The sequence below is a fragment of the Megascapheus bottae genome, chromosome 1, assembly GCF_031878675.1.
Source record: "Megascapheus bottae isolate mThoBot1 chromosome 1, mThoBot2.hap1, whole genome shotgun sequence".
Taxonomy (NCBI): Eukaryota; Metazoa; Chordata; class Mammalia; order Rodentia; family Geomyidae; genus Megascapheus; species Megascapheus bottae.
Window position 1 is genome coordinate 105,627,627 of NC_143509.1, and position 24,395 is coordinate 105,652,021.

At 41.9% G+C, this 24,395-nt stretch overlaps 1 protein-coding gene and 1 long non-coding RNA gene across 14 annotated transcripts in view; one reads left to right on the forward strand and one right to left on the reverse strand.

The window, feature by feature from the left end:
- Pcnt (pericentrin) overlaps nt 1–24,395 on the forward strand; it is a 136,544-nt gene that overhangs the window by 75,819 nt on the left and 36,330 nt on the right. For 9 of the 13 annotated variants that reach the window (XR_016538354.1, XM_090350962.1, XM_090350895.1 and 6 more), the window contains 6 exons: nt 1,371–1,481; nt 2,664–2,813; nt 7,894–8,757; nt 10,105–10,281; nt 14,018–14,686; nt 15,415–15,517. Coding sequence is in view for 12 of the 13 variants with exons in the window: in XM_090350962.1 (XP_090207088.1) it covers nt 1,371–1,481; nt 2,664–2,813; nt 7,894–8,757; nt 10,105–10,281; nt 14,018–14,686; nt 15,415–15,517 (2,074 nt within the window). In the remaining variant the exon portion in view is untranslated. The remainder of the gene's footprint in view (nt 1–1,370; nt 1,482–2,663; nt 2,814–7,893; nt 8,758–10,104; nt 10,282–14,017; nt 14,687–15,414; nt 15,518–24,395) is intronic. The other 4 variants (XM_090350949.1, XM_090350978.1, XM_090350923.1 and 1 more) reach the window with 3 other exon arrangements.
- On the reverse strand, nt 13,393–14,677 carry LOC150069794 (uncharacterized). The gene is made up of 3 exons (XR_016538357.1): nt 14,595–14,677; nt 14,180–14,278; nt 13,393–13,821 (listed from the first exon to the last, which is right to left on the reverse strand). It is a non-coding gene; the product is annotated as an uncharacterized LOC150069794 (long non-coding RNA).

The following is a 24,395-nucleotide window of genomic DNA, read 5'->3' on the forward strand; positions in this document are numbered from 1 at the left end:
TGGTGCACACCTGTTACCTAGCTTTGCTGGAAGCATTGATGGGGTGGAAAGGTCTTAATCCAAACTAGCTCTCGAGAAAAATATTGGGGACCCTATTCAAAAATTGAAACAGCCAGGCATTGGTGGCTCATGCCTGTACTTTTGCTACTCAGGAACTGAGACCTTTAGGACTGTGGTACAAAGCGAGACTAGGCAGATAAGTCTAAGAGCTTCCATGTTCAGTTTATCCTCAAAATGCTAGACTTGAAGTATAATTCAAGTGGTAGAATTCAAGCCATGAGCAATCAAGTCAAGGGAGAGCTGGAGTATAGGCTCTGGCACCTCTCTTCCCCTCCACACACACACACACACACAAAAAAGGAGGTACTGAGGGTGTGACCCAAATTGTAGAGTATAAGTACAGACCCTTACAGACCCTGAGTTCAAACTCTGCCACAAAAAAACAAAACAAAACAGTGCCAGAGGAGAAATTTCATTTGGTAATCAGTAGTTTGACTCTGAGCCATGTCCTGATTATGTATATAGCAGGAGTGCCCCATTTCTCCCTTCATTCATTCACTTAGCAAACATTTATAAACTAAAGTGCTAGAGGCATAGAAAAAAACCATTTCCCTTCCTTCAAATTGAATCATTTATACAGCTGCACGTGTCAATTTTTTCTCCACTTTTTTTTTGGGGGGGGGGGTCAGTTATGGGGCTTGAATTCTGGGCCTGGGTGCTGTCCCTGAGCTCTTCAGCTCAAGGCTAGCACTCTACCATTGAACCACAGCACCACTTCCACTTTTCTGGTGATTCATTGGACTTTCATGCCTGGGCTGGCTTTGAAATACAATCCTCAGATCTCATCCTTCTGAGTAGCTGAGATTACAGAAGTGAGCCACCAGCTCCCAACTTTCCCTATGTAATATTTTTATGAGCATATCCTCCATATTAGATGTTGTCTGGGAACTTTTTCAATGCTGTTAATATTCATTATATGGATGCAGCATTACCCATAATTATTTTTGTCACCTTTTCAATATTTTTAAATTGTAGTGGCCTAGTGTATCTTTTCCTACCTTGTAGGAAAACAATTACTAGAAATTTCTCATATTAGAATCACGAGTAGCCACTGTGATTAATTACCAGGTAGGTCTTAGCAAGAGCCCAGAGGGTTCTATCCAGCATGTGTTTGGAAAAGTACATTGCAGATCAGCAGAGGTGAATGAGCATAGGTATGTATGGGGTACCTGCTGCTTCAGGATTGCTGAGAATGGGTTATACTTTGACAGAAACTTGAAGTCCTTGTCCTTAGATATTAGTCTCCTACAGGAGAAGAGACACCAAAGGGAGAGCAGATGAGTGATTCTCGGCTAATGTCTCTGTCACAGTCTATACTCAATGAAGGCAAGTGTCCTGTGTCACCTTTGGGACACTCTCCTGAAGATCCAGAAGTCCAGCTAGAAAGAACACAGAGAAAGCTCCTGCAGTGTGAGACTGAGGTAAGCAGCCTGGACTGTGGGCCCCAGTGTCCTCTGATGGCCCTGGAAACTTGTATATAGTGACTGTTGATGGCCAAGCCTGGCACTGATAGTTTATTTCTGTATTCATAGCTACAAGGAGGCTTAGATGTGAGGATTACAGTTTGAAGCCAGCTCAGGAAGGAAAGTCCATAAGACTCATCTCCCTTAATCACCAAAAAGCTAAGGGACAGGACTGGGCCCTGAGTTCAAGCCCAGTATTGGCATTAAAAAAAAAAGACTAAATGTCCAAAAACAGGTGGAAGAGTTATGACCAAGATATGTTTGTTCGTTCGTTCTTTCTTCCCTTCCCTTCCCTTCCCTTCCCTTCCCTTCCCTTCCCTTCCCTTCCCTTCCCTTCCCTTCCCTTCCCTTCCCTTCCCTTCTCCTTCCTTCCTTCCTTCCTTCCTTCCTTCCTTCCTTCCTTCCTTCCTTCCTTCTTTTCTTTTCTTTTCTTTTCTTTCTTTCTTTCTTTCTCTCTTTCTTCTCTCTCTTTCTTTCTCTCTTTCTTTCTTTCTTTCCCTTGTCCTGGGGCTTGAACTCAGGATCTGGGTGCTGTCCTTAAGTTTTCATGCTCAAGGCTATTTTATGCTCTATCACTTGAATCACAGCTCTACTTCCAGCTTCTTAGTGTAGTTAGTTGGAGAGAAAAGTCTCTTGGACTTTGCATGCCCAGCTTGGCTTCAAACCACAGACCTCAGATCTCAGCTTCCTAAGTAGTTAGCATACAGTTATGAGCCACTAATGCCTAGCCTAAGGCATATGCCTTGTAAGATCAGTATTTGATAGTAAGTAGTGTATACTATAAATCCTCCTGAGCTGTTTTAATAATTATCAATTAGATCAGTTGGTTAATTAGATAATTAGTGGGTAATTAGATACTTTTCAAAACTTTTCTTTTTTTGGGGGGGGGTGGTCATGGGGCTTGAACTCTGGGCAGGGTGCTGTCCCTGAGCTATTCAGCCCAAGGCTACTACCTTGAGCCACAGCCCCATTTCCCATTTTCTGGTGATTAATTGGAGATAAGAGTCACATTCTCTAGTGCCTGGTCTGGCTTTGAACTGGCCTTAAACTGCAATCCTCAGATCTCAGCCTACTGAGTAGCTAGGACTTCAGGTTATGAGCCACCACACTCGGCTAAAACTTCTTTTGTTTTAATGAAAGGTTTTGGACTTAAAGAAACAGCTAGAAATTGTTAAGGTTGACTTAGTATGTAAAAATGAAGAAATACATCAGAACTTAAAGCTGGAGTTTCAGAATAATCCTGCTGTGGTCAGCATCCAACAACTTCAAGAGGAAGATGCCAGTTTAAAGGTAAATAGAAGGGCCGGGAGTTTGGCCTAGTGGTTAAAGTGCTTGCCTAACATGCACGAAGACCCGGGTTCGATTCCTCGGTACCACATACATAGAAAAAAGCCGGAAGTGGTGCTGAGACTCAAGTGGTAGAGAAAGTGGTAGCCTTGAGAAAGTCCAAGGACAGTGCTCAGGCCCTGAGCTCAAGCCCAGGACTGGCAAAAAAAAATAAAAATAAAGGTAAATAGAAAAGATGCCATGGAGACTTAAGTTGTACAGATGATGTGAATGCTGGTGCCATCACAAGGAATACAAGAGCTTTCTTTCCAAAGCAGGAAAGGGGTTGCACCAGACCATTGCTGTAGGAGATGTGCTTCGGATAGCTTTCAGCCCTGGGAGTGGAGCACCAGTACCCTACCCTCATTACAACATTGATAATCAGTTCCTGGAGATGACACAATTTCATTTTTCTTTTTTTTTTTCATTTTTCTTTATGATTTTGTAATTTCCATGTGTGTATGTGTGTGTGTGTATGTGGGTACACGTACACATGCATAGATGCATGTGAGCATTCCCACCCTGCATTCTCTTTTATCTGTTCCTCTGTTGTTGATTATGCCATTTGGCTATTATGAGCACTTAGAGTATTCAAGTATTTCTCTAGTATCTTGAATTATTCTCCTTTAAATATATATCCAATAGTGGTATGGCATGGTCATAAAGCAGATCTGTTTTCAATTTTTTTGAGTAACTTTCATACTAATTTCAAAAAATAATTGCATTAGTTTATATGCCCACCAACTATGAGGGTTCCCTTTTCCCTTCATCTTTATCAACATTTTTTGTTGTTGGTTTTCTTGTTGGTTTGTTGTTGGTTTCTTGGTTTTCATTCTGACTAGGTGAGGTGGAATCTTAGTTTGTGTTTGATTTGCATTTCCTTTATAGTTATGTACCAGACAGACATATGTAATTCTTCTTTTGAGAACTATCTATTCTCTTGCTCATTTATTAGTTTGGCTACTTATTCTCTTGCCTTCCTTTTTTTTTTTTTTTTTTTTTTTTTTTTTTTTGCTAGTCGTGGGCTTAAGCTCAGGGCCTGAGGACTGTCCTTGGACTTTCTCAATGCTAGAACTCTACCACTTGAGCCTCAGCACCACTTCTGGCTTTTTCTAAGTATATGGTACCAAGGAATCAAATCTGGGTCTTCGTGCATGCTAGGCAAGCACTCTACCACTAGGCCAAACTCCCAGTCCCTGCCTTCCTTTTTTTTTTCCCCCTTTATTTTTGCCTGTTAGTCCTTTTTTTTGGTAGGTTGTGGGGCTTGAACTGTGGGCCTGGGTGCTGTCCCTGAGCTCTTCCCTCAAGAATACCACCCTACCCCTAGAGCCACTTTGAATTTTCTAGTGGTTAATTGGAAATTAGAGTCCCATGGACTTTAGTGCCTGGGCTGGCTTTAAACCAAGATCCTCAGATTTCAGCCTCCTTTGTAGCTAGGATTACAGGCGTGAGCCACCACACCCTGCATCTGTTAGCCTTTTTATCTTTTTTCTTGTTGGTGGTGGTAGTGGTCTTGGGGCTTGAATTATGGGCATGAGTGTTGGCCCTGAGCTCTTCAGTTCAAGGATACTGCTCTACCCCTTGAGCCACAGCTCCACTTCCATTTCTGGTGGTTAATTAGAGATAAGATTTTCACACACTTTTGTGCCTGGGATGGCTTTAAACCCTAATCCTCAGATGTTAGCCTCCTGAGTAGCTAGGGTTATAACCCTGAGCCACTGGTGTCCTGGTAGATTTTATCTTTTGAATAACTGGTAAAGATTTTTTTCCTCATTCTACTGGTTTTTCTCTTGTTTCTGGTAAATGTTTCTTTTGCTATATACATCCTTTATTTAATGTAGTCCCATCTGTCATTTTTTTTTCCTTTTTTGTCCGTCCTGGGTCTTGAACTCAGGGTCTGAGCATTGTCATCGGGGCTTTCTCAAGGCTAGGGCTCTACCACCTAAGCCACAGCACCACTTCCAGCTTTTTTTTTTTTTTTCCTATGTATGTGGTACCAAGGAATTGAATATGGGTCTTCCTGCATGCTAGGCAAGCGCTCTGCCACTAGGCCAAACTACTGGCCCCTCGTTTTTTTGTTTTTTTTTTTTTTGGTACCAGTTCTGGAGTTTGAACTCAAGGTTTGAGCACTTTCCTTGAGTTTTTTTTTGTTGTTGTTCAAGGCCAACAGTCTACCACTTTAGCCACAGTACAACTTCTGTCTTTTTTGAGTAGTTTATCAGTGATAGAGAGTCTCATGGAGTTTCATGCTTGGACTTGCTTCCAACCATGGTCCTTAGATGTCAGCCTCCTGAGTAGTTAAGATTATAGGTGTAAGCCACCAATACCTGACTAGTTTAGTTTTTTTTAAAGCTTCTTACATATTCTGGTTATTTGACCCACTGGCAGATCTATACTGGTAAAGATCTCCCATTTTTTAAGACTGTCTTTTCAGCCAGTCAGTAAATGACTAAATCATTTACTATCATCTTTTTAGCTTGAATGAATCTCATTTTGTAAATTTTTCCCTATTAATTGAGCCACTGAACAAATTAATTGACCACTTTTTGTTTGTGTGTGCAGAGCCTGGCCATTGTCTCTGAGCTGTTTTTGTTTTTGTTTTATTTTGTAGTTTTGCTTTTGCCAGTGCTCAAGGCCTGAGCACTGTGCCTGGGATTTCTTAAGGCTAACACTTTACCACTTGAGCCATAGCACCACTTCTGGCTTTTCCTATGTATGTGATACCAAGGAATCAAACCTGGGTCTTTGTGAATGCTAGGCAAACAGTCTACCACTATGCCAGACTCCTGGCCCCTGAGCTGTTTTGCTAAAGGCCAGCACTCCACCACTGGAGCCATAGCTCTACTTTTAGCCATTTTTTTTTCTGGATCATTAGAAATAAGAGTCTTATAAACTTTCCTGTCCAGGTTGGCTTCAAACCATGATCTTCAAATCTCAGCCTCATGAGTAGCTAGTATTACAGGGACGAGCCATTGATACCTGGCTTGAACAGATACTTCTTGAAAGAACTACAAATGGCCAACAAATTCATGAAGAAATGCTTAATATTCCTAGCCATAAACAAAATAAAAATCAAACTTGTGATAGTGGCTCACAAGTATAATCCTAACTACTCAGAGGAATGATATGTAAGGATCATGATCCTAAGCCAGCCCCAGCAGGAAAGTTCATGATTATCTCCAGTTAACCACAAAGAAATAGGAAGTAGAGCTGTGGGCTCAAGTGGTAGAATGTCAGACTTGAATGAAACAGAGAAAGGACAACACCTGGGCCCTGAGTTCAAGCTCCAGTACTGTCATACTCACACACAAAAAATGTGAATGAAAATAACACTGATATTCCATTTTACTCACTCCAGTTGGAATGGCCACCATAAAAAAGATGAACAGCATCAAATGATGGTAGGGATGTAGGGAACGAAAGAACCCTAATAGACTGTTGTTGGGACTATACAACTACTATGGAAATCAGCATGACACTTTTACAATACACTAAAAATAGAACTTCCTATGACCTAGCAACACCACTCTTGATCATTTAGTCAAAGGAATCTCAGCATGTAGACCCATGTACACCCATGTTCATTGCAGTGCTATTCACAGTAGTGAATAGCCCAAGGACAGTGCTCAGGCCCTAAGTTCAAGCCCTGGGACTGACAAAAAAAAATGTGTTATATACACAGTGAAATATTATTCAGTTATAAAGAGAATAAAAATGGGCTGGGAGTTGGCCTAGTAGAAGAGTGCTTGCATGGCATGCACAAAGACCCAGGTTCAATTCCTCAGTGCCACATATATAGAAAAAGCTGGAAGTGGTGCTGTGGCTCAAGTGGTGGAGTTGTAGCCTTGAGAAAAGCCCAAGGATAGTACTCAGACCCTTAATTCAAGCCCTACAGACTGGCAAAAAAAAAAAAAAGAGAGAATGAAAATATGTCATTCGTGATGAAATGGATGGACCTGTAAACAATTATATTAAGTGAAGTAAGGCAAACTCAGAAAAACAAAGGACATGTTTTCCCTTGTATGTAGAAGTTAGACCTAAAATACATATACATATATATATGTGTGTATGCATGTGTGCATGTGTACATAAGCACGTGTAGGGGTGTGTGTGTTTGGTCTGATTATAGTATATGCATGCGTGAGATGCCATGATGAAATCCCAATAAAAATTAATAGTCATTTTAACAAAAAGGAATATTAGAAATTTAGGACATTTCTTATTTGGATATGGGCATGGGTAGGAGGGAGGAAGATGAATGGAGAGGGAGGGGGAGGACATGTAGACAAAATATATGTCTGTGTGAACATGGACTAAGATTAGTTTTAGAAGGAGAAAGGGAAGGAGGGAGAAAATGGTAGAAAGATGATTATGACCAAAAAGTAAACTTGTTAAAATGAAATCACCTTACAACTAATTGATGTCAATAAAGAAGAATGTTTATGAGCATAGATATATACATATATACATATATTATACAAAAGGATTATTTGTGACATTTCCATATATGTATATAATCTATTTTGATCATATGTGCCCTAGACAACAGTATTGTTAAGAAAGAAATCGTGGGCCGGGAGTTTGGCCTAGTGGTTAAAGTGCTTGCCTAGCATGCATGAAGACCCGGGTTCGATTCCTCGGTACCACATACATAGATAAAAGCCGGAAGTGGTGCTGAAGCTCAAGTGGTAGAGCGCTAGCCTTGAGAAAGTCCAAGGACAGTGCTCAAGCCCTGAGCTCAAGCCCAGGACTGGCAAAAAAAAAAAAAGAAAGAAATCGTAAAACAATTCCATTCATAATAGCTATAAAGAATAAATTATCTAGGAATAAATTTGATCATGGAAGTGCATGATCTCTTCAGTGAAAGTTACAAAGCACTGGTAAAGAATTTGAAGAGGACACAAAATGAGAAGCCATCTCATGTTCACAGATGTGGAAAATTATTACTGTTAAAATGTCCATCTTTTCACCGAGCCACTTACAGAGTCAAAGCAAGTTTTATCAAAATATCAGTAACATTCTCTGACACATGCTTTCTCTATAGATTGGGTACAGTAGAAGCTCTGAGGTTGAAGAGTTAAAAGCCATTATTGAAAATTTACAAGAGAATCAAGTGAGATTACAGAAGGATAACGCAGAAGAAATTGAACAGCTCCACGAAGTCATTGAGAAGCTGCAGAGTGAGTTGACCCTCATGGGGCCTGTGGCACATGAAATCAGTGACTGTCAAGTTGACAGTCTCCACAATGAGCTGCTCTGCTTCCAAGCTGGGGGGCCAGCTGGGCAGGCACTCCGGGCTGAGCTTGAAGCTACACTTTCAGCTAAGGAAGCCCTGAGTCAGGTGCTGGCCGAGCAGGTGCAGGGGCACAATCAGGCCCTAGAGGCTCTGCAGCAGCGCCTGAAAGCTGCAGAGGATGCTGCCACACGGCAGCTGGCCGAACTGGGGCGCACTGTGACCCTCAAGGAGGCTGAGGTTGAGGTCATGGCCTCTCGCATTCAGGAATTTGAAGCTCTACTAAAGGCAAAGGAAGCAATCATTGTGCAGAGAGATTCAGAAATTGATGATATGAACAAGCGGGGAGTGGCTCACTCAGTGGAACTGGAGGCTGTCCTACTGGCCTTGACACGCTTCTGCTGTGCCCTGGAAAGGCAAGCTCTGGCTACACCAGATGAGCCTCCGGAGCTACAGCAGCTACGAGTACAGTGTGCCTGCCTCAGCCGCCAGCTGCAGCTGCTACACCAGCGGTTCCTGAGCTGCCAGGTGGAACTGGATCAGCAGCAGACCCTTGGAGTGCCTGGTGGCCTCCCACCTCCTTGTATGGATACACAGGCTGAGCAACATGGCCAGGGGGAGCATGAGAGTAGCAGCAGCCAGCCAGTGTTGGCCCCCCATGGCCAAAGCCCACAGGTAGGCATCCTTCTTTGTGGACTGAGTAGCTGAGAGGCCCATGGAAGAGCTCCATGGGGGATAGGGTGGGTATGAAGACTGGATGTCGAAGTGCTTGTGTTTTCCTCCTTTTTATCTCCTAACTGTAGTGATTTTTGTGCTGAGTACTGGGCATGCTGCCATCATTGGAGGGTTTTCACAAAGCACAGTATATTTGAACCTGCTCTGGTATTCCCAGAGAGTCAGGTGGTGGCAGCTGCTGCTGCTGCTGCTCCTCCTCCTCCGCCTCCTCCTCCTCCTCCTCCTCGTCCTCCTCCTCTTCCCCACCTCCACCTCCTCCCCTCTCCCCCACCTCCTCCTCCTCCTCCTCTTCTTCTTCCTCCTCTTCTTCTTCCTCCTCTTTTTCCTCCTCCTCCTCCTCCTCCTCCTCCTCCTCCTCCTCCTCCTCCTCCTCCTTCTTCTTCTTCTTCTTCTTCTTCTTCTTCTCAGCTTTAAAAGTATTATTTTATCCTGTAATCCTTGCTGTTTAGGATGCTGAGATCTGAGGGTCATGGTTCAAAGCCATCCAGGGCAGGAAACTCTTACCTCCAATTAATCACAGAAGATGGAAAGAATGTGGCACTGTGGTAAAACACTAGCCTTGAGCCAAAAGGAGCTCAGGGACAGTGCCCAAGCCCAGACTTCGAGCCCCAGAACTAGAAAAAGCTTTTTAAATGACTCCTCCTCTAATCCTGTGGGGACAATAAAGTGACAGAGGCTGCTTGGCATTGATTTCCCTCTGTGATTCTCAGCCAAATGGTGTTTATCTTTTAATAAGCATTTCCCATGAAAACTGTTCTAAGTTTCACCCATCTTAGTTTGGAACAGAATTGAATTACTTTAAAAATATTTCAGGACCAGGAGCGTTAGTTACACTGCTTGCTTAACATACACAAAGCCCTAGGTTCGATTTCGTTGGTATCACATACACAGAAAAAGCTAGAAGTGGTGCTGGGCTCAAATGGTAGAGCATTAGACTTGAGAAAACCGAAAACCCAAGGACAGTTCCCAGGCCCTGAATCCAAGCCCTGGCCAGAACTGGCAAAAAAAAAAAAATCCAGTTTGTCTTTGAGATCAACTTTGCAGATTAGCTGCTCTGTCAACTCCCATTCCCAGATCCTTTCAGATCTCTGTGACTATCCTGTTGCAAGGGATTCTCCTACTTCAGTCTTCAGCCTGTTGGCCATGCTGCCCCAGGGTAGGCAGTGAGCAGAGGCCAGGGTACCTTCCTTCTGATGTCTCTGTACTATGAGGGGTAGTTGGGCAGCACTTGGGTCTGATTCATCTAGCTCTAGCTTTATAAGCATCCTTACCATTCTCCTGATAAAGGGCCTGCAGCCAACTGAAGTACTGGTGACACCAAATGACTCTGGTCTCCACAAAGCAGAAAACATGATGTCAGTGCTCACAGTGTGCCAGAGGCAGCTGGAAGCAGAGCTGCTTTTGGTGAAAAGTGAGATGTATTTGAATATGGATGACAGCAAGTGGATCTCAGAAGGCGTGCAGGTATGTAGAGAAGAGGTGTAGATATATGTTGCAGGGATAATGTGGGCAGGCCTGCCCATCCTGAGAGGAACTCAGTACAAGGTGGGATCAGGAGGCAGGGTGGGAGGGGGACATCAAAGAAGAGAATTGCTTTGCTGAGGTCTGTGCATAGCTCCTGGTTCTCTGAATCCATCTGCCCTGTTGTACTAATATTCCTATCCATCTGAGAGCTCCTGCATGCTTTATTTAGGGACACATTTTTCCCAGTCTCAGCAGTTAGGTATTTTTTTTTTTCCAGTGGCGAGTTTTTATATTTAAAAACAAAACTTCCCGGGGCCAGGAGTTTGGCCTAGTGGTAGTGTGCTTGCCTACTATGCACTAAGATCCGGGTTTGATTCCTCAGTACCACATACATAGAAAAAAAGCAGGAAGTGGTGCTGTGGCTCAAGTGGTAGAGCTCTAGCCTTGAGAAAGTCCAAGGATAGTGCTCAGACCCTGAACTCAAGCCCAGGACTGGCAGAAAACAAAACGAAAAACTCCCCTAAAACCTTCCCCCCACAGGTAACCCCCCAAACAAACAAAAAAACTGGATTAAATAAAATTTACAGTGAATATACCTAGCAAACATCTGTATGTGCAATTAAGTACTGTGTTATGGCACAAACCTCAAACAATACACAAATGTTCTGAAGGTAGGGATGTTTTTTGAAGTTTTAACTCTGTAAGGTTTGGGGAGATAAGATGGGGGACGTAAGAGAATGGGGAAATTAATTTTGTTTTTCTTAATTCTGTCCACATAAATATATTTATAAAGACCAAAAAAGGAAACAGGAGCTTGGGATGGTAATGATATAGGTGAGGAAGAGAGTATGAAACCCTCCCAACTCTACCTGGCCAAACATTTGAAATAAACAAATTTCAGGATAGAAGAAGATATAAAAAATGATAGAAGAGAATCGGAAAAAGAGGAATGGGGGAGGAGCAACCAGGGAAAAAGAGGGGACCATGGCAGAGGAAGTGGGTAGGAGTCAGTGCCTGTGTGAGAGTCTGTTTCTTGTTTCATCCCTAATATCTTAGGCTCTAGTCTTGTGTCTGTGTCTCCTTACTTCTTGCCCCGGGCTAGATAAATTCAGCCTTGGCCCCCTCTACTCTGCCCTGTTACCTACAATGTAAGTCCCTTTCTTTTTTTTTTTTTTTTTTGCCAGTCCTGGGCTTGAGCTCAGGGCCTGAGCACTGTCCTTGGACTTTCTCAAGGCTAGAGCTCTACCGCTTGAGCCTCAGCACCATTTCTGGCTTTTATCTATGTATGTGGTACCGAGGAATCGAACCCGGGTCTTCATGCATGCTAGGCAAGCACTTTAACCACTAGGCCAAACTCCCGGCCCCAGTAAGTCCCTTTCTTTCCTCCATTTATTGGTAACTGGCTTGTTCCAGGATCTTCAGGTCATAGTTCTTTTTGACCATTTGAAGTTTGAAGAGACTCACTGAGTTGTTGAGGACAAGGGAGGCATTCTGGGTAGTTAGAGGGCTGGGAAACACAGCCATGATGGTGTACAAGGCAGCGAGGTTTAGCAGTTAGGTATTTTTCATGTTAGGATTGAATTACCCCCATGCTTTACCCTGGCTCAGGAATGTTATCCCTGGCAAGATTGACTTTGAAGGCTTCAGATTCTTTTTTTTTTTTTTTTCCCCAGTTCTGGGCCTTGAACTCAGGACCTGAGCACTGTCCTTGGGCTTTCTTAAGGCTAGAGCTCTGCCATGAGCCACAGCACCTCATATATGTGGTACCGAGGAATCGAACCTGAGTCTTCGTTCATGCTAGGCAAGCACTCTTAACACTAAGCCAAACTCCTGGCCCTTCAGATTCTTTTTTGAACCTCAGGATCACCCCCCCCCCCATTTTTACTTCTGGAGAGGTTGACTTTTCTCTTGGGATGAAGGTTGCACTTCACCAACCTTAGATGATTATGAGGCCTGTGCGCCTTGGCCATAGCTTCTGGGCAGAGTATGCTGCTCTCTATCTTGGATTTCATTATGTGCTTCACAGAGCACCTGTTGGCACCTCTGTTAGTATAGATTCTTTCTGGTCAGTCTGAGTTCCTCCTAGCTTCTTGACAAAGCTAACTGCTGTTTTTCCTTCAAAACCACTTACAAAACAGGCCCATGTTCTGATACTGAAAATGCTTAAAACCCCAAAGCAGTTGTTCTTTTCCCAGATGTAATTGAAGCTCCAGGGTGTTAATTTTCTGCATGTTACTGGGGGGACGGGGGTGTCCAGGATGTTCTGACTTATTTCTGTGCATACTTTGTGTATAATATACACATCTGAGAACCTGAGAGTTTCTGAATTTTACAGTGCCCAGATCTATGCTAAGAGCAATATGGACCTGAGCTGCCTTTGTGAGAGAACATTCATGAGTCCATTTTGAGTGCCCATTGAGCACCCAAGGCGACTGTGCAAAGGCCCTCTCACAGCTGTATGTGCAGTACCTCTTGTCCTCACGAGAGTAGAAGTGGGCTTATCTGTAACACTATAGGGCTAGCCCCGTGGCTCCACAAGCAGAATCAGATTCTCAGACATGGCACAGGCTGGTGTGGAAACCACATTTATTACAGAGACTACAACTAACTTCTCTTCTGTGTGTGTATGTTAATGAGTTTGAACTTAGAACTCAGGGCCTTACTGTTGATATACTGGTGCTCTATTACCTGAGCCCCATCTAAGTCCTAGCACTATAATTTTTTTTGCAGTGATAATAAAATCTTCCCATTCTTCTGTGTGTGTGTCTGTGCGTCTGTGTGTGTGCATGCGTTCAGGTCCAAGGGCTTAAACTTAGGGCCTAAAGCTTTGCCTTTTTAATCCCAGTTGGGGCTCCACCACTTGAGCAATGCCTCCAGTTCCAGCCTTTTTTTTAATTAAAATATTTTATTAATATTGATTTTTTTACATCATATTTCAGATCTCAACTTTAACAAATAAGTATTCACGAATGAGATCTCTATATGCAATCACTAACACATAAATTTATGAACATAATTAAAATTAAGCTTAGTTTATCATAGATACATATCGAGCTATTATATAGATCGATCTATTATATAGATTGATATGTATCTAGAATATATATCCCATCATAGACTTACTTACGTGTCTATATAATTATATCTTTAAGACCATGTCCATAATCTTGAGTACCCAAATATTGAATCATTGCTCTTGTATTGTGGATCTGATATCCACATATCAAGGAGACCATGTACCTTTTGTTCCTTTGGTCTTGACTTGTCTCATTCAATATGATTTGCTCTAGTTTCATCCACTTTCCAGTGAATGCCATTATTTTATCTTGTCTGTTGGCTATGTAGAATTCCATTGTATAGATGCACCACATTTTTTATATCCATTCATCTGTAGTGGGGCATCTGGGTTGTTTCCATCAGTTTGCTATTGTGAACAGTGCAGCGATGCAGTTCTAGCCTTTTGATGGCTAATTGGAAGTAAGAGTTTCTTGGATTTGTCTGCTTGAGCTGGCTTTGAAATTTGATCCTCAGGTTTCAGCCCTGCAAGGTTTTAAACACAGGTCATTAGTTCCTGTTTTTGACCTGAAATGTTAAGTGTCTGGAGGGTTTCCAAGGTCTTCATCTTGGTCCCTCACCCATAGATGTTCCTCTGACCTCAGCTCATAGGCTCCACCAGGCAGAGTCAGGTACCTTATGTCCTGCTGCTTTACTCTGTCTATATTCTCCTCATTTTCAGGGTAAGGAAAAGCAAGTAGAAGATTGTCAGTTGCATAAAGTCAACCTCATTGCTCAAGTGAAACAACTTCAGGAAAAGCTCAATCCACTGGTGTGTTCTGTGGCCTTTCAGGACATCGACACTGAGCATCCTAAATTCCAGCAGTGCTCAACATTGACATACCTGTCAGAAAATGGTTCAGATGATGGCTTCCATAATGGTGAAGAAACAAATGGGTCGCCTCCTGTTGACACGTTTGATATTGATAAATCAACACAGGACCTCATTGGTGGAAATAAAAATAGAGATTTTTTGGTAGACAATAAAATCCTAGCTTTTCCTACTCAAGAAAATCTAGCATTACAAGATGGGCCTGTTTCCTCACAAATCAGTGTGCACAGAAGCTCTCTCCACACGGAGGAAACTGAGCCCCAGAAGAACCCAGTGAGGGCGGTGGACCTGTCTTCTTGGAGCTCTCCTGAGGTCCTCCGAAAGGACTCAACCCTAGAGCATCAGCCCAGCCTCCCCCTGACACCCTGCTCAAGGACAGTGAGCCTGCACAGCACTGATACCACCCCGAAGGACTGGACGGACTCACCCCTGTGGGCCAGTACTTCAGAGCTGCATGGTTACCCAGGAGCGAGCCCACAGTGGGCAGCAGCTGAGCACCACTGTATAGAGACAGCCCCGGTAGGTGTCTTCTCCGTCGCTTTGAAGTGCTGGGCAGGGTTTCTGTGTATTTGCCTCACAGCAGCACCATTGTTGGCTCACCTGTCAGCCAGGTGCCTCCTGGTCCCTGGAGTGACTGGCTTTCTTAGGGATGCAGTCATTGCCATAGCTGACGGTTGTGGGGACATTCCGATTCCTTCAGTCATGTCTAAAACGAAAGGTGTAGTAATTGTCTTAGAAACTCATCCTGGTGTTTCTTACCTGATGTAGATTCTTAGCAGTACAGTCAAATACTCATTGTTGGGGTATAATATGCAGAAAATTTTTTTTTCTAGAATATTTTTCAGTTTATTTTCAGAAACATTTCATGTGCCACAGATTTTTTTTAGTATGATACTGATTAATTTTAAGAGCACTTCAGCTAATTTTCTAGCATTCTAGTATATCTTGAGCAAGATAAAATAAGTAATTTGGGGGATACATGTTATCTGATGGATCCATACATATAGTATCATAGAATTTGGTGTTTGCCAATATAAAATATTTCTAAAGTACTGGGGTGGATGGAGCTAAGCAGTTCAAAGCACATGACCTAAGCCTGGTTACAAGTTCTGAATGCTATTAGCCGGGCTTTTTTTTTATAGAAAGATGTTAAATTTTGACCTTAGAAAATTTCCATTTGGAAAGTTTGGCTCTGCTGTATGATGTTACTATTTTGTGACCATCTAACAGTCTGCCTGTCTAAATAGGAGAAGGACCCCGAAGACTTTATCATAACATCGTTTGATTCTCAAGAACCATTAAAATCCCCTCCTCTTGGGTTAGAAAGAAGACGCAATGGGAGTCAAAACAGTGAGTCACTTTTCTTTTTCTTTTGGCAATTCTAGAGTACAGGATGGTATAAGGAATTCCTGTACATGCGCTCTATCCCCTGTCTATGTAGACCTCATTATAGCATTGCACGTTTCATGGACTGTCCGTCTAGCCGTGTTCTGCACTGGTAGTTCACACCGACCCCAGGCCGGGTGGGTACTCAGGTTGTGTGATTATCCCAGTAATGTCCTTCCTGTAGAAGTCATCTCAGCTTCAAAGTGGCGATTTGGTACAAGGCAAGGAGAGATAAGGGAGCAAGCCAGGTGCTTCCCGTGGGGAGTCCAACACTTTTGAAGCCCCAACATCTATTCTAGAAGCCTGAATCTAACCTTCTTGAAGTCCCTATGGCCGACGGAATTAAGCTCCTTTCAACTAGCCTGAAGCCAGGCACATGCACAGGTACCAGCCGGCCTAGGGTCCAGCTTGGGTAGCCTGTCCAGTGCGAGCCAGCCCAGGCTCCTCGAAGGCTGCCAGCCTCTTGGACATGACAGGCTAAGCTTGGGCCATGACCGTGATGATTCCTGAACCCAAATGCATAAATAACAATGAGGGGCCGGGAGTTTGGCCTAGTGGTAGAGTGCTTGCCTAGCATGCACGAAGACCCAGGATCGATTCCTCGGTACCACATACATAGAAAAAAGCTGGAAGTGGTGCTGAGGCTCAAGTGGTAGAGCTCTAGCCTTGAGGAAAGCCCAAGGACAGTGCTCAGGCCTTGAGTTCAAGCCCAGGACTGGCAAAAATAAATAAATAAATAAATAAATAAATAACAATGAAAGATTACAAGATTCATGGACAATCAAGCCAACAAACTGTGGAGCCTAGAGTGTGGCCTAGTGGTAGAGTGCTCACCTAGCATGCACAAAGCCTTGGGATCAAGTCCTTGGTACCACATACACAGAAAAGCCAGAAGTGGAGCTGTGGGCTCAATAGGTAGAGCACTAATTTTGAGAAAGCCCAAGGACAGTGCCCAGACCCTGAGTTCAAGTCCCAGGACTGGCAAAAAAAAAAAAAATTCAAAAGCCAGCAGCAATCCAGTAAAGAATTCTAGTGGGAGTGAAGAATACAGGACAGAAGAACCATTAAAGAAGCAATGACAAAATTGGTCAATGAAATAAAAGGGCAGGTACAAAAGCAAGTTAGCACAAAAAAGAAATAATCAAAGGAATTCCAAAACTTCAAAAAAGGGATAGAAGGGCTGGGAGTTTGGCCTAGTGGTAGAGTGCTTGCCTAGCATGCACGAAGACCCTGGTTTGATTCCTTGGTACCACATACTTAGAAAAAGCCAGAAGTGGTGCTGAGGCTCAAGTGGTAGAGTTCTAGCATTGAGAAAAATCCAAGGACAGTCCTTAGGCCCTGAGCTTACGCCCAGGACTGGCAAAAAAAAAAAAAAAAGGACAGAAGTAAAAAATGGACATAGTATACACCTCATTAAAAGGTTAAGTGATTAAGTGAACACTTTGAGATCAGCTATAGGAGCTACAAATGATTCAATTTCCACAATGCAAATCACAGCGGAAGCCATAGATAACAGAATAAGTGAGATGAAAAAATAGAATATCAGGAGGTGAGGATAAAATAGAGGAGCTAGAACAGAAAGCCATAGTGTATGGGGAAAAAAACTCAGAAATTTCCAAAAGGAAATCCAAGAATTGGCAGACAAAGTCAAGAAATCAAGCATATAATTGAGATAAAGGGGAAGCATATAATTGATAAAGAGGAAGAATTTTAGAATAGAGGCATGGAACACTTACTCAATAAGATTATTACAGAAAACATCCCCAATCTTAAGAGAGAAAAATCTTACCTGGCTAACAGAGCATTATAGAATATCTGGTAGACAGAATCCTAGAAGAAACACTTCTAGACATATCATGGTAAGAACATTATACTTAAATAGCAAGGAAATGATTTTATACATTTTTTTTTTTTTTGCCAGTCCTGGGGGTTGAACTCGGGGCCTGAGCACTGTCCTTGGGTTTTCTCAAGGCTAGGGCTCTACCACTTGAGCCACAGCACCACTTCTGCTTTTTTTCCCCCCTATGTATATGGTACTGAGGAATCAAGCCCAGGCCTTTATGCATGCTAGGCAAGCACTCTACACTAGGCCAAACTCCCGGCCCTAGGAACTGAATTGCAAAATCAAAGAAGGAACTATATTACAATGGAAAGAAAATCAGAATCACTGTAAACCTCTCCACACAAACCTGCAACACAAAGAGAGCTTGGAAAGGTACTATTCAAGCCCTGAAGATCAACAACCCAAACTGGTATACCAGCAAGCTATCATTTACATTTGATGGTGAAACTAAAACCTTCCATGACAAACAAAAATTAAAAGAATTCATGAACACTAAACTAGCAGTGTGAAAGGAGGAATGCAGTATGAAGAAAACAAGATCAGGGAAACACATCAGACAGAAATCACTAGAAGATCAGGAAGGAAGGAAGCAAAATAGAGGAAAGCAAGAAAATGTCAGGAAACCTAGCAGTTTCTCTATAATAACTCTGAACATTAATGGACCCAATTCCTTAATCAAAAGGTAAAGAACTTCAAATTGGAACAAAAAATAAGATCCATTTATTTGTTGTCTCTAAGAGACCCATCTCATAGCCAAAGATAAAAACAAACTCTCAAGTGAAGGGATGGAAAAAGAACTTCATACAAATACATCCTGCAAGAAGGCAGGAGTCGCGATATTTATATACGATAAAATAGACTTCTCATTAAAATCAGTACAAAAATACAAAGAAGGTCATTACATATTAATAAAGGGAATGATCCATAAAGAGGAAATCTCAGTGGTCACTATCTATGCACCAAACAATAGAGCACCAAAATATGTTAAACAGGTACCCTCAGACTTACAGAACAAGATAAACGCAAACACAATAGTAGTGGGGGATTTTAGTACCTCACTCTCTCCAGAGGACAAGTCAGGCAAACAAAAGATAAGCAAAGAAGCCTTTGAACTGAATTATACCATAACCCTATAGACTTAAAAACATTGACAAAGTTTTACACTAAACAACAACCGATTACACTTTCAGCATCCCATGAACATTCTCCAAAATAGAACATACCATAGTTTACACAAAGAAAAGCAAATACAAGAGAATTGACATAATCCCCTATAGCCTGTCTGACCAGAGTGGAATCAAAGAACTTCTGTTTTCTTGCGGGGGTGGGGAGATAAGTCATGGAACTTGAATACTAGTCTCACAAACTATAGTGCCCAGGCTGTCTTTGAACCTCAATCCTCAGATCTCAGCCTCCTGAGTGGCCAGAATTATAGGCATGAGCCACCGTACCCACCTCAAAGACCTTCTGAACAACAAAGCATACTGGAGAAATCACTCAAATGCATAGAAGCTGGACAGCATACTACTAAATAATATCTGGGTCACAGAAGAAGTTAAGGAAGAAACTAGGAAGCTCTTACAATTCAATGAAAATACATCACAGTGTGACCTAGGATACAACAAAAGCACTACTGAGGGGGATAGTTCATAGCCCCTTTATGTGCACACATAAAGGAAACAGAAGCAGCTCAGATAAATAACCTCACGAAGCAATGACAGCAAAAAAAAAGTTAAAGTTACTAGAGGGGAGATATAACGAAGATTAGGGCAGAAACCACTGAGAAATTTTACAAACTATACATAAAATTGAGACAAAAAGCTGTCTTTTAAAAAAGATTTAAAATTGACAGACCACTCATGAGATTAAATGAAAAAAAGAAGACTCAAATCCGTAAGATCAGGCATGCCACAGAAAAATTACACCAAAATCTACTCACTAAAGAAGGAAAACTAACAGAAATGGATGAATTTCTAGAGACATACATATTGCCCAAACGGAATCAAGAAGATATAAATCAACTAAATAAACCAATAACATACAAGATAGAGAAAGTAATCCACAATCTCCAACAAGGAAAAGCCTAGGCCCAGATGGATGGATTCACAGTGGAAGTCTCTTAAGACTTTTAAAGAGGAACTAATACCAACATTTCTTCATGAAATAAAAGCAGAGGGAAGCAATCCCAAACTCATTCTATGAAGCCAATATCACACTCATGTCCATACCAGGTAAGGATCCAACAAAAAGAGGGGAACACAGACCAAGCTTTCTGATGAACACAGATGCATAGCTACCCAATGAAACATTGGTCAACAGAATCCAGAAACAAATTTTAAAAATCATCCATCATGTCCACATAGGCTTCATCCTGCAGATGCAAGGCTGGTTTAACATTTGTAAATCAATAAATGTAATTCACCGTGTCAGCTGAGCCAAGGTCAAGAACTACATGATCATCCCAGTAGATGTAGAATAGCCTCCAAAAAAACAACATCCATTCATGTTAAAAGCTCTGGAGAAATAGAAGGAATTTTCTTTCTGGTTGTTTTTTGTTGTTGTTGTTGTTGTTGTTTGTTTGTTTTGGGGTTAGTCATGGGACTTGATCTCTGGACCTGGGTGCTTTCCCTGAGCTCTTTAGCTCAAGGTTAGTTTGTTCTACCACTTTGAGCCACAGTGCCACATCTGGTTTTCTGGTTGTTAATTGAAGATAGAGTCTCATGGACCCTGGGCTGGCTTTGAATCACTATCTTCAGATTTTCAGCCTCCTGAGTAGCTAAGATTACAAACGTGAGCCACTGATGCCCAGCAGAAGGAACATTCTTTTTCTTTCTTTTTTTTTGGCCAGTCCTGGTGCCTGAACTCAGGGCCTGAGTTCTGTCCTTGGGCTTTCTCAAAGCTAGATCTCTACCACTTGAGCCACAGCACCATTTCCAGCTTTTTTCTAAGTATGTGGTACCGAGGAATTAAACTTGGATCTTAGTGCATGCTCGGTAAGCACTCTACCACTAGGCCATACTCCCGTCCCCAGAAGGAACATTCTTTAAAACAATAAAAACCATATATGACATACCAACAGCCTATATTATACTAAATGGGAAAAAACTAAGCCATTTCTTCTAAAATCAGGAGCAAGGGAAAGATGACCACTCTTTCCACACCTCTTCCATACAGTCTGGAATCCTTAGCCAGAGCAACTAGGCTAGAAAAGGACAGTAAAGGGATTCTCAAAGGGAAAGAAGAAACTAAACTATCCCTATTTGCAGGTGACATGATCTTATACCTGAAGGGCCCCCAAAAAACTATACTCCCAAACTTCTAGAACTAATAGACCACTTTGGCAACGTAGCAGGATATGAAATTAACCCATAAAAATTAGTAGCCTTTCTGTATGTCAACAGTGCACAAGCAGAAAGGGAAATCATAAAAAAAACTCTTTTTGTAATAGCCTCAAAAAAAAAATTACCTAGGACTTAACCTAACTAAAGATATAAAGGATCTATTTAGTGAAAATTATTTTTAGAAAAATCTAAAGAAAGATACCAAAAAGATCATCAGGAAATGGGAAGACTTTTCCTGTTTATGGATAGGTAGAATCAATATTGTTAAAATGGTCATACTGAAAAAAATGATATACCAATTCAATGCAAACCTCATCTAAATTCCAGCAATGTTCTTTACTGAAATAGAGAAGACAATCCAAAAATTCATATGAACCAACAAAAGACCTAGAAATAGCCAAAGCAATTCTAGGCAAAAGAAGCCATGCAGGTAGTATCACAACACCAGATTTCCAGCTCTACTATAGAGCCATAATAATAAAAACAGCGTGGTATTAACATTAAAATAGACCTGAAGATCAGTGGAACATTAGAAGACCCGGAAATGAAACCACATACTTGTAGTCATCTGATACTTGACAAAGGGGCCAAAGACATACATACGGCAGAAAAAAATAGCCTCTTCTTACTATTGGTGCTGGGGAAACTTGGTAGCCACAGGCAGAAAACTGAAAGTGTATCACTGATTGTCACAGTGCACTAACATCAATTCAAAATGGATTCAAGACCTCAACATCAGACTAGGAACTTTGAAACTTTTGCAAGAGAGAGTGGGAGAGACAAGAACTTCCTGAATAGAGTCCCAGGAGCACAGGAGATTAGAGAGACTCGACAAATGGGAATTAGGGAAAGATTTTTATTAGCAATACTTCAGACAACGGCCTAATATCCGATATATATGGGGAGGTGAAGAAACTATCCCCTCCCAAATCTAGTAAACCAATTACTGTATGGGCAAGGGAGCTCAACAGAGACTTCTCTGAAAAAGAGATGCGAATGACAAACATAAGAAAATGTTCATTATCCTTGGTAGTGAAGGAAATCAAATCAAAACAACCATGAGATACCATTTTACCCCAGTTAGATTGGCCAGTATTTTGAATTCAGGCAACCACAAATACTGGTGGGAATTGGAGGAAAAGGAACGCTACTCTCTGCTGGTTGGAATGTAAATTCAACCACTGTGGACAGCAGTCTGTAGAATCCATAAAAAACTAAATATATGAGGCCGGGAGTTTGGCCTAGTGGTAGAGTGCTTGCCTAAGACCCGGGTTCAATTCCCCAGTACCACATACATAGAAAAAAGCCAGAAGTGGTGCTGAGGCTCAAGAGCTCTAGCCTTGAGAAAGTCCAAGGACAGTGCTCAGGCCCTGAGCTCAAGCCCAGGACTGGCAAAAACAAAAACAAAAACAAAAAACACCAACAAAAAACTAAATATAGATCTTCCTTATGACCCACCTATACAATTCCTAGGTGTCTACCTCAAGCAACATGAACTAGCATATGATAAGGACACCTACACATCCATGTTCATTGCTGTACTATTTACAATAGCCAAGCTGTGGGAACGACCTAGTTGCTCCACAATAGATAAGTGGATCAAAAAAGAGAAAAATATGGTCCCTACACACAATAGAATTTTACAAAGTCATTAGAAAGGACAAAATAATGGTCTCGCGGGGAAATGAAGCTAGAACAAATCATGTTGTGCGAGGTAAGCCAAGATCAGAGACAAATGGCACATGTTCTTCCCGATATGGGAATGTTAGATTTACAATGCAACAAGATATGACAAAATATACAGGATTCTATGGTATACATATACAGTAAGTCCAAAAGTGGATAGTTTCAGGAGAAAAGCACCAAATTATAATACCTCAGCACCTCCTTATATGTATATGAAATAATATGCATACTGAAAAGAACTCCAAAGTAAAGAAACAAAGGACCTTTTCTTAATTTGTTTTGTCATTTTTAGATGACCTTGTATTCTTTACCTCATATATGGTCTACACATGTGCACATCTGAGGGAAGGTGGGGGCAGGGCATAAAGTAAGTGGAAAATAGGTGAAAATGTGCAGCAGCAGGACCCATAGGCTGCAATGGACATCGAAGAAAGTGAACTAAGCAGAGATGGGAAGAAGGGAATGGGAGAGAGTAAGGAAACATATGATATGATATCAGCAAAATTTTGTTATTTTTTTTTAAGGCAGTGTCTTCCTATGTAACTAATCCAGGCTGGCCTCAAACTACTGATCTTTTACCTCAGTCTCCTGAGTGCTATGAATTCAAGGCAGCTAGCACCTCTGTGTATGTATCTGTGTATTGGTAGTGGGTTTGAACACAGAACTTTGTGCTCTCACTTGACTTTTTTCTCAAGGTTAGAGCTCTATTTGAGTCATACCTTCATTTACTGGCAACTATTTTATTTTATTTTATTTTATTTTATTGAACTCAGGGCCTGGACACTGTCCTTGAGCTTTCTCAAGGCTAGTGCTCTACCACTTGAGCCACAGCATCACTTCTGCCTATTCTGTGTATGTAGTACCAAGGAATCAAATCTAGGGCTTTGAGCATTCTGTGAAAGCACTCCTGTCCCCCAAGTATTCATTTTGTCTTCCATTTCAAATTGTGAGCATGTGGCTTGAGCAGCTGAGGGCTCTGCATGTGTCATTCCATGAACAGCTTTTGTCAGTTCCTGACTCAGCGGGGCTCACTGTTCCATGGAGAGTCTATGTTTGTTTCTAGTATCTGGTTAATTTTCATACCACACATTTGGTATAAAATAATGTTGATACTGTGGCTGTGATCTCCACATGCTTCAACTCCCTTGTCATTCTATAATAGCCTCTGTATACATTGTATCCTCTGTCCCCAGTGGAGTGGCATGTGTATGTTCTCTCCAGCACTTGAAGGTGTCTTATGTGTTCAGTTACTTGATTACTAAGCACAAGTTGTCTGAGTTGTCCAGCACAGCAGGTTCTCTGCCTGCTCATCTTTTGTGGGTTTGCCATTGGACTCCTATCCCTTCTTACTGGTCCTTCATCTTAATGAAGCACATTGCTCAGAGGCTTTTGGAGAAAGCGTGTTGTTTTGTCTTGGTGTAGGTGTGGATTCCTGGGCCTTGTCCCTGGTGCACTGGATTGTTCACTTCTTCCTCTTTTTTACCCTCAGTGACCTGGCTTGTCATCCCCTAGGAACCTCCTTTTCACTAACCCTTGGATCATTTTCCCCATTTCCCCATGGTTTTTTTCCCTTCCTAATTCCCTCCTATTTTGTTTTTTGAACTTCATTTCCTGACCTTTGTACTGAACACTTGCATACCTGTTCTTCCACTTTGAGTTCCTTCCTATGCCCCTTACTTCTTAGCTGCTTCTTTCTTTATTTTTGTATTGTGAATGATGTGCTGCTTATTTCCTTGAAGTTGATAACTATTTTTTAAGTTTTTCTTCCTTCTGTTTTCTACACCTTATGTATTTACTTTCTGTTAGAATATTTCATTTGCATATTTCATTTGCTTTTCCTCCAGAGCCGCTCTTGGGGATAGGGTGGGGCTTTTCCTCCCTGGATACTGCCCTTTGTAGCATATGGCCTTAGGTTCTCCTGAGACTTTTTGAGGCCTGACCTGTCAGACAGAGGTGCCCAGTGTCCAGGTTC